This window comes from Sapajus apella, unplaced genomic scaffold, assembly GCF_009761245.1.
Source record: "Sapajus apella isolate SASKATOON/1434 unplaced genomic scaffold, GSC_monkey_1.0 scaffold123, whole genome shotgun sequence".
In the NCBI taxonomy this organism is placed as follows: Eukaryota; Metazoa; Chordata; class Mammalia; order Primates; family Cebidae; genus Sapajus; species Sapajus apella.
In genome coordinates this window covers 2,094,444-2,104,221 of record NW_022437063.1, presented here as the reverse complement: position 1 = coordinate 2,104,221, position 9,778 = coordinate 2,094,444, and the positions used below count along the sequence as shown (strand labels likewise).

General features: G+C 53.2%; 1 protein-coding gene across 2 annotated transcripts in view; it reads right to left on the bottom strand.

The window, feature by feature from the left end:
* Nucleotides 1-1,739: 1,739 nt before the first annotated feature.
* The window catches only part of ARHGAP8 (Rho GTPase activating protein 8), a 61,056-nt gene continuing 53,017 nt past the window's right edge, over nt 1,740-9,778 (bottom strand). The window contains exons 10-11 of one of the 2 annotated variants that reach the window (XM_032261421.1): nt 4,575-4,678; nt 1,740-2,236 (exon numbers count right to left, since the gene is read on the bottom strand). In XM_032261421.1, the coding sequence (XP_032117312.1) occupies nt 1,916-2,236; nt 4,575-4,678 (425 nt within the window). In that variant the 3' untranslated portion in view covers nt 1,740-1,915. Of the gene's footprint in view, nt 2,237-4,574; nt 4,679-4,786; nt 4,871-9,778 lie in introns of those variants that run through there. The other variant, XM_032261422.1, reaches the window with a different exon arrangement.

Below are 9,778 nucleotides of genomic sequence, written 5' to 3'. Positions count from 1 at the left end.
AGGACCACCTCAGCCCCCACCAGCGCCCAGCTGCCACTCAGCTGTCCTCTCTCCCAGAAGGAAAATGGATTCAGCCAGTGGTTCCCACCAGCCTGGCACCCTGGTGACTCAGCCCCATCTCCTCTGCCCAGAAGCAGCTTCAAGAAACTGTAATAGGATCTGCACTGTTGGTAAAGGCAAGGCCAGGCCTCAGGGGCCACCTGGACACCAGGTGGACTCAGTCAGGGGCTGGTTGGGAGGAAGCAGAACCCTCTCTGGCTCACAGGCCCAGCTTGGCCTGGAGTGCGAGGTACCCCCACATACCGATAGGCAATGGGAGGTCACTCAGCGGCCACAGTGGCCCCTCCCTTAGGGAGAGCTAGCACTGGCAAGGCGGAAAACGGTGGCAGACGAGGGCCGGAGAATAATGGGAAGATACAAGTGGAGAAGGGAGGTCAGGGAGGAGCCTGCACCCTCGTTTCCAGCGCAGGGCCCGGGGTGTCCAGGGCTTGGCCTAGGGTGGGCAGTGACCCCCAAGCATCCAAACGGGCACCTGGGGGTCCCAGCGCAGCTGAAGTCAACACCCTGTACTGGCACGGAGGGGCCACCATGGGGGTCTGCAGAGGGGACTTTTGTTCTTTGCTCCCCAGAACCTCCCCCACTTCTCCCTGCAACAAGAGCTGGAGAGATGGCAGCCTGGGACTTGTGGGGAATCCTCTGGAGAGGCCTGTCACTCCTCCCCACTGCCAGGTCTGGGTGGGGCACAGGGCTCAGGCCTAAGCCAATTAGTGCCTTCCCTCACTGCACCCATGGGTCCAGGGTGAGCATGGGACCTAAGCTTGTTCAGTCTCGGTGGATCTGGGCTTTTCTGCTGGGAAAGTGGAACTAAGACATGGCATCTTTCTCCATCATATTTGATGGAAGCACAGGGCCCGTCCTGCCAGCTGGAGGAGTCAGCCTGCCTGACACTGCAGAGGCCGGATGCACCCCGGAGCCATCGGGCCGCTCAGCTTTAGGTCCAGTTCTTTACCTTTCCCGTATCCACCTCCTTTGCAGTGCCCTCCCACGGTGACCCTGGCCATGGCCACCAGGCTGGCGTTGGCCAATGGGATGTGAGCACACAGGACACCAGTCCAACCACGAAAACTGCATTAGTGCTTGTGTGTGCACCTGGGGCTGTGCTGTAAGAATGTGCCGTTTAGCTGTCAGAAGGACACCTGCAGGAGAACAGTCACCCCGGCTGACACCTGGACGTCAGCTAGGATATGTAAGCAATCCCGCCAAATGAGCAAAAGAACCACCCAGCTGACCCACTGACTCGTGGGCAATAATGAACAGCCATTGCTTTCAGTGTTGGTGGTTACACAGCTGGGCAAGCCCCTAGCCACTCTATTTGTTTTTTGAGATGGAGTTTTGTTCTTGTTGCCCAGGCTGGAGTGCAAAGGTATGATCTAGGTCCACTGCAACCTCTGCCTCCTGGGTTCAAGCGATTCTCCTGCCTCAACCTCCTGAGTAGCTGGGATTACAGGCATGTGCCACCATACCCAGCTAATTTTGTATTTTTAATAGAGATGGTGTTTCTCCACGTTGGCCAGGCTGGTCTTGAACTTCTGACCTCAGGTAATCTGCCCACCTCGGCCTCCCAAAGTGCTGGGATTACAGGCATGAGCTGCCATGTCCAGTACCCTTAGCCACTACATTCCCATTTTCAGTTGAACCACATTGGGTGATGATTAGAAACATTAATCCTAGTAAATGCATTATTTTTTCCGTCCCTAGCTCAGGCACCACAGAGAAGAGTCCAAGGGCCGGAAGCATAGAATTTTAATTCCAAGGTTCTGAGTTCATCTAATGCCTCAGATGGCAAGTTTATAAAACACACAAGTGCACAGACAGGTGTGGGAGGTAGCTGGGTCTATAAAGAGTGTTTGCAACACTACAAGTGTCTTCTGGTTGCTGTCAGGGCACTTGGAGATAGGGAAGGCTTGGTGAGGGCCGTGGCTTGTGTCTGCAGCACAGCCTCCTGCAAAGGGGCGGCCCTGCCCCCCTGCCCCTTCGGTGCCAGTCCATGCCCCCCAGGTGCCTCCGGCGCACTGAAGATGTTTTCATAGTACTCAATCAGCAGTTCAGTGAACAGGTTCAGGGGCACGAGCGCACTCAGGGAGGAGGCCCCCTGGGACGGCCAGATCAAATTCAGCCCGAAGACACAGGCCAGGTTAGAGCTGTTCATTTTGTTGAAAATGCTTTCCTGAGATACCTGGAGGAAATCATACATGAGAAAAGGGGAGTGAACACCACGGGCCACCCCTGGGGACTGAGAACTCCCTCCTGAACTGTGGAAGGGGTGTGTGTAGTGAGAAGAGCCAGCAGACAGCACAGGGACCCTGTGCGGCCACCTCCCCACTCAGGGCCGCGGTTTTCCTGACAGGAAGGGTCTGTGCTGGAGCACCCTCAGGCTCTGACCTTCTGTGACAGTCTCAACACCCCACCCTCTCCTCTTCCACTGCAGTGTCCCGGGAGACACACTCTTGGGGACGGGCTGAAGCACAGATGGGACGAACTAGGTGACCTCTCTGGCCTCTGTGCCGTGGGTGGCGAACTGGGCAGGATGGGGACCAGCCAGCATGTAAGGGTCACTGTGAGGGGGGCCGAGAGTGTAAAGAGCTTGTGTCCCAGAAGGGCTCACGGTCCCTCTCGGCCAGCGCTTACAGCAACCCCGGGAGGTGGGAGTCACTCCTCCCCATGTAACAGATGAGGTATCTGGTGCCCGGAGGTACAGGAGACTTGCCCCAGGTCATGTGACTAGCCAGGGGCTCGGCCTGTGGGGCCCAGATGAGGGCAGCGCCTGTTCTCGTCTACTTGCCTTCGTACAAGATCCAAGCTGGGGGGAACCTCAGAGTCAAACAGGGATGAGGCGGGCGTAGCCAGGGGTCACCCTCACAGATCTGGTGAGGATGCCTAGACACGCCCAAGCCCTGCTTCTGTGAGACGGCCAGGGGCCGCTGAGACTTCCCCTGCCTGACAGTCCCCCAAGCCCCTTCCAGGTGTCCACCAGCCAGGCCAACAGCAGGCCACCCCTCCCTAAGCCGAAGCCCCCAGGTGCCACTGGGGGGATAACACTCAACACCACGCCCCACCAGGCACATTCACGCAGTGGCTATAGAGATAAATCAGTCTCTCCCAGTGAAAAAGAAGTAGGGCGGACATGGGGGCTCACACCTGTCATCCCAGCACTTTGGGAGGCCGGTGGATCAGCCTGAGGTCAGGACTTTGACACCAGCCCAGCCAACATGGCGAGAATCTGTCTCTACTAAAAATACAAAAATTAACTAGCCGGGTGTGGTGGCGCTAACCTGTCATCCCAGCTTCTCAGGAGGCTGAGGCGGAGGCTGCAGTGAGCAGAGACTGAGCCACTGCGCTCCAGCTTGGGCAACAGAGCAAGACTGTTTCAAAAAAAGTAGAAAAATTTCGAGAGGATTAGGAGAACAAATTTTAGTTTTGGGCCTCTGGCAATTATATCAAGTGATGGGGAGAAGAGAACTGTTGTAAAACCAAGAGGTGGCATTCTCTGACGGACTCTGGCACGGGACACCTGTTCTGCCCAGGTACTCCTCTCCCCAACAGGGGGCACTGCCAGCGCCCCGCACAGCCTGGGGCAAAGGCTTGGGGAGATGGAGAAGATGAGACATACAGGGCCGTGGGTCTGGGGGCGGACCCATTTGGATGTGTTGAGCCTTCCTCTGTTGACTGCACAGGCTTTTGGTCCAAATGCATCCCTGCCCCAGGAGAGAGCAGTAAGCGCAGGCCCAGAGGGGCGCGACGGGTTTCTCTGTCTGTTCATTCGCTTAGCATGGTGTAGAAGACTGAATGGTGGTCCTTCCAAGATAGGCCACCAAGAATCGGTGACTGTGCCCTCATTTGGAAGGAGGGAAAGCAGCTGTCAAGTGAAGGATCTCAAGATGAGATCATCCTGGATCTTCTGGATGGGTCCTAAATCCAGTGAGTCGTGGCAGGGGCCTGAGCTTATGAGGGAAAGGGAGGGAGATTTGAGATGTGCAGAAGGCAGGCAGAGACTGGAGTGCCTAGGACCTGAGAGAGGCCAGGAAGGATCCGCCCCTAGAGTGTCTGCACAGCCAGACACTCTGGAAGCACAGCCCAGCACACCTGGATTCTGGATGTCTGGCTTCACAGAAGCGTGACATGGTAAATTTCCATGGCTTTACACCACCCACTGAGCAGTCACAAGAACCTAATGGGTCAGTTCAGTCCACAGTGAGGGCCGGTCACGCATCAGGCTCTGTGCCTGTGGTGGACACAGTTTCCCACCTCTGAGACTCAGCCGAAACAGATGACGTGGGGGGCAAAGGACCCCACTAACGAAGGTCGTTAGCAGTGGCCAAGGGATGGCAGGTGCAGGAGCAGGCAGGCCCATGGTGGGCCCGCGTGAGGTCCTTGCTGGCCAGGGAGTGGTATTCCGAGGGCCAAGCAGGGCATGACTCCAGACCCAAGGCAAGCAGGGGCCTGGTCCATGCAGGCATAGCATGGCAAGAGAGGCCACTGGGCCTCACCCCATGTGTCCCCCCTTGCCCACTCACCGTGTGCAGGAAGCTCATGAGGTAGCGGAGGACGACGTAGTTGTGCTCGGGCAGGCTCCCCAGGATCTGGCGGCAGCGGGTGACGCGCAGGCTGCTTTCCACACCTGGAACGGCACGGGCGTCCCTCCTGAGTTCCAGAGCGGCCGGGGGCAGCCCTGTATCCTGGGCTGGGAGGAGGGCAGCGCCGCAGGAAGGAGGATGGCTCTGATGGACCCCCGCTTACTCCCTGGCTGTGCGGCTGTGCTCAGCAAACCGTGTGTGTGCTTCGCCGTTCTTGCATTTCTACGAGGGAATACCTGAGATGGGGTCATTTACGAGAAGAGAGGTTTAACAGGCTCATGGTTCTGCAGGCTGTAAAACATGGTGCCGGCCCCAGGAGGCTTCCAATCATGGCAGAAGGTAAAAGGGAAGGAGGCGTGTCACATGGCAAAAACAGGAGCAAGAGACAGTGTGGGGCAGAGGGGCCACATGCTTTTAAACCAGATCGGGTGAGAACTCACTTGTGGGCAAGGCCAGCACCCACCCATGAGGGGTCCACCCCCAGGATCTGATCACCTCCACACCTCCAACGCTGAGGGTTACAACTCAACATGGGGGGCAAAGGACCCCACTAACGAAGGTCGTTAGCAGTGGGTGGGGTCTTTGATCTAAGCCATAGCACTTCAATTCTGCAAGCTCTGTTCCTCTGCTTTTTCACCTAGCAACATCACGTTCCAGGGAGCTGCTAAAGCTCAATCACTCTATAAATGGGAACGGTCTAGACCAGATCTGGCCCATTGCCTGTTTTTGCCAGTAAAGCTTTCTTAGAACACAGCCACGGCCATTACATACATTGCCTTAGGGCAGAGCTAAGTAGTTCCAACAGAGACTGCAAAGCCTGAAATAGTTACTGTGTATTTACTATGTGGCCCTTTACAGAAAAAGTTTGCCACCCCGCTCTAGACTGCCTGCTCATGATTCTCCGAACCACAAACTCCTCATGCCTTGTTGCTGTTGGGGAAGGCAGTGTCCCACCCTCCCAGGACCTGCTGCAACTGGCCCACACTGAGACCCACCCCCACTTACTCATAACCACACCCACCATCTTTTTCGTGCCGTTCTCATGACAGTGAATGATTTCTCAAGAGATCTGGTTGTTATGGCTTGGCATAGTGGCTCAGGCCTGTAATCCCAGCACTTTGGGAGGTCTAGGCAGGCAGATCACAAGGTCAGGGGTTCAAGACCAGCCTGGTCAATATGGTGAAACTCCATCTCTACTAAAAATACAAAAATCAGCTGGGTGTGGTGGCAGGCACCTATAGGCCAGGCTACTCGGGAAGCTGAGGCAGGAGAATCGCTTGAACCCAGGAGGCAGAGATCGCGCCACTGCACTCCAGCCTAGGCGACAGACTCTTGTTTCAAAAAATCTGGTTGCTTACGTGTGTGGCATGCCCTCACCCCATCTTGCTCCTACTCACACTGCACGAGACGCCTGCTCCTCCTTCGCCCTCCGCCATGTATGTAAGCTTCCTGAGGCCTCCCGTGAAGCCAAGCAGATGCCAACATCCTGCTTCCTATAAAGCCTACAGAACCATAAGCCAATTACACTTCTTTTCTTTATAAATTACCCAGCCTCAGGTATTTCTTTACAGCACCCCAGACCCAATGACAAGTCACATCCCACCAACCACCACCAGCTCTGTCTGTGGCCCTCTGTGGGTAACTCTGGATAGTGGGGGACTCTGAAAACATCTCTTGCCTCCATGGCCACAAAAGGCTTACTGGTTTTGAGTCTGGATTAGATACACCTTTGGTTAAAAACAAGCAAAGAAAAGAACAAGGTTAAAAGGACTAGTTGGAAAGAAACTGGACAAATAAAAAAAACCTTTAGGGCCTTCTGCTGAAACAGTGATTAAAAGCTTTCACCCTGACAGGCCATCTTAACTTGTATGAAACTATGTATGAAAGTTACCAGATCTGGGATTACAACGGGCTGTGTTGCTTCATGCTGTCAGCCCAGCACTTTGGGAGGCCGAGGTGGGCAGATCACTTGAGCCCAGGAGTTTGAAACCGGCCTGGACAACGTGGTGAGACCCCCTCTCCTGTCTTTACACAAAAATCCTTAAAAATTAGCTGCGTGTGGCAGTGTATGCGTCAGCCACGTGGGTGACATGTATGGGTCAGCTGAGGTGACATGACTCCTTGATCCCAGAGGTCAAGGCTGTGAGCCAACAGCATGTCACTGCACTCCAGCCTGGAGACCCCGTCTTAAAATGTTTGTTTGCAGATCTTTATGCCTATGCATTTATGTTATGTATACATGAAATTTTTCTCCCTCTGATGGTATTACCAAGTTAATTTATAAAATCCCTTAAAGGAGTTCTATTCAAATTGGCTTCGAGATACATGAGCATTTATATAAATTAAATATTTCTAAAGCTCTCAGAAATATAGAAACTAAACCAAATATTCAAGTTCATGTGATTTCAGTAACTCACACCTGTAATCCCAGCACTTTGGGAGGCTGAGGCAGGCAGATCACCTGAGTTCAAGACCAGCCTGGCCCATATGGTGAAACCTCATCTCTACAAAAATACAAAAATTAGCCGAGGAGGACGGAAGGTGCCTGTAATCCCAGCTACTGAGGAGGCTGAGGCAGGAAAATTGCTTGAGGTGGAAGACTCACTTGAACCTAGGAGATGGAGGTTGCAGTGAGCCAAGATGGCACCGTTGCGCTCCAGCCTCAGTGACAGGTGAGACTTCATCTCAAAACGAAACCAAAAACGAAATAGCCACGTGCTCTGAGTTATCCATATTAAGTATAATCCAAGCAGACATCTTTATGTAGCTGGGTTGACTAGCCAAGTAGGGTTAAAAATAGGTAACAGGGGCTGGGCCGGGTGGCTCATGGCTATAACCCCAGCACTTTGGGTGGCTGAGGTGGGCAGGTCATTTGAGGTCAGGGGTTTGAGACCAGCCTAGGCAAAACGGTGAAACCCTGTCTCTAGTAAAAATACAATTAGCTGGGTGCGGGAGCGCACAGCGGTGACCCCAGCTACTCGGGAGGCTGAGGCAGATGGATCGCTTGAGCCTGGGAGGCGGAGGCTATAACCAGCCAACATTGGACCACTGCACTCCAGCCTGGGCGACAAAGCAAGACACTGTCTCAAGGAAAAAAAAAAAAAAGAGAAATTACTTGAGATGACTAGCCTTATTCAGTGTTATGTAAGGCATTACAGTGAATAAGAAAGGTCACTTCCTGGCAGGCCCAGGAAACAAAATAGATTGAGAACTTTGAGAAGAATTCACTTAAATGTACACAGATTCTACAGGCAAAGTCCAATGGCAATTTTTTTTTTTTTTTTTTTTTTTTTTTGAGACAGAGTCTTGCTATTGCCCAGGCTGGAGTACAACGGTGAGATCTCAGCTCACTGCAACCTCCACCTCCTGGGTTCAAGGATTCTCCCGCCTCAGCCTCCCAAGTACCTGGGACTACCGGCATTTATCATAACTTTGGTATTTTTGTGGAGATGGGGTTTTACCATGTTGGCCAGGCTGTTCTTGAACTCCTGACCTCAGGTGATCCACCCACCCTGGTCCCCAAATGGTGGGATTACAGGCATGAGCCACTGTGCCAGGCCCTGATGGCAAATTTTAGGCTTGGCTTTCTAGCCTCAAGAGGTTTTTAAAAAGTGACTCTGAGATTCCTTATTAAAAGTCTAGCAAGGCTGGGCGCGGTGGCTCAAGCCTGTAATCCCAGCACTTTTGGAGGCCGAGGCAGGTGGATCACAAGGTCAAGAGATCAAGACCATCCTGGTCAACATGGTGAAACCCCGTCTCTACTAAAACTACAAAACATTAGCTGGGCATGGTGGCGCATGCCTGTAATCCCAGCTACTCAGGAGGCTGAGGCAGGAGAATTGCCTGAACCCAGGAGGCGGAGGTTGCGGTGAGCCGATATCGTGCCATTGCACTCCAGCCTGGGTAGCATGAGTGAAACTCCGTCTCAAAAAAAAAAAAAAAAAAAAGTCTAGCAAAGCACACCTAAAAAGAGCCTACATAGGTCCATTCTCATTCTTGCTGCACTTACATAATCAGGCCAGACTGGGCGAGACCAGACGTATTTGTAATTGAGAATCAAAAGGGAAGCAACCGCGGGAAGCAACCACGCTCCAGCGGAAAACAGCGCACAGGCCTGCGAGTTCTCAGTTCCTCTCGCTTCCTCCAGTACCTGGCTACAACACTCCCAGCTCACGTCCAGTTCTTCTCCTACCCGCTGCCTTGGCACGACAAAGAACTCAAACCTGCCATTTCCCCAAAGCCCCAAAAGCTGATGCTGGAAGACTTGAGGCAAACTTCAAAGAAACCGTCACGGCAGCTGATGTATGGATAATCCCGTGTCTCCTGCTGCACGGGCCAAAGTTCACCGGAACACCACGTGTCATCACCAAAGCCATCTACATTGCAAACTACGAAATTTACTGGGTGGCTGCTGCCACTGTCATTCTACCATGAAAGGGTACTTCAAGCCAACATCTAGGAATCGTCCCAACTACAAAAATTGGAGGTTATGGTTTGTTCAAAGCATTAAACTTCGTGTTTGTTGACACAGAAATGCCCCTTATTAAAGGGCTGACTTAGGCAAATGCTCCTTATTAAAGGGCTGACTTAGGTAGTCCCCTACTGCCACCCCCACCACTACCTCCTGAAATGAGACAGAACGGTTTACCCGGAGTGACCCAGTCACAGCACTGAGAGAAGGATTCAATGCAACATGAGACAATTACCAACTGAGTTACCGGACTGTTAAGACGTCTCGGGGAAAGTTTCAGATGGGGGAATGCTGGGGTTCGGAACATGACTCTTGAAAAGATGGCTCCTGGGCATGTAAACTATGTGATTAAGCTGAACATCGGAGAAACGGCAGGTGCAGGAAGGGCTCTCTACCTCCCCCTACTGGTCTGTAACAGATCATAAAACCTTCTCAGGGGAGGGGTCCGCCCTATGCCCAGAGGGAAGGAACACCCTTATCTCTAAAGATAGAGGGATGCCGTGGCCGGGCGCGGTGGCTCACGCCTGTAATCCCAGCACTTTGGGAGGCCGAGGCGGGTGGATCACGAGGTCAAGAGATCGAGACCATCCTGGTCAACATGGTGAAACCCCGTCTCTACTAAAAATACAAAATATTAGCTGGGCATGGTGGCGCGTGCCTGTAATCCCAGCTA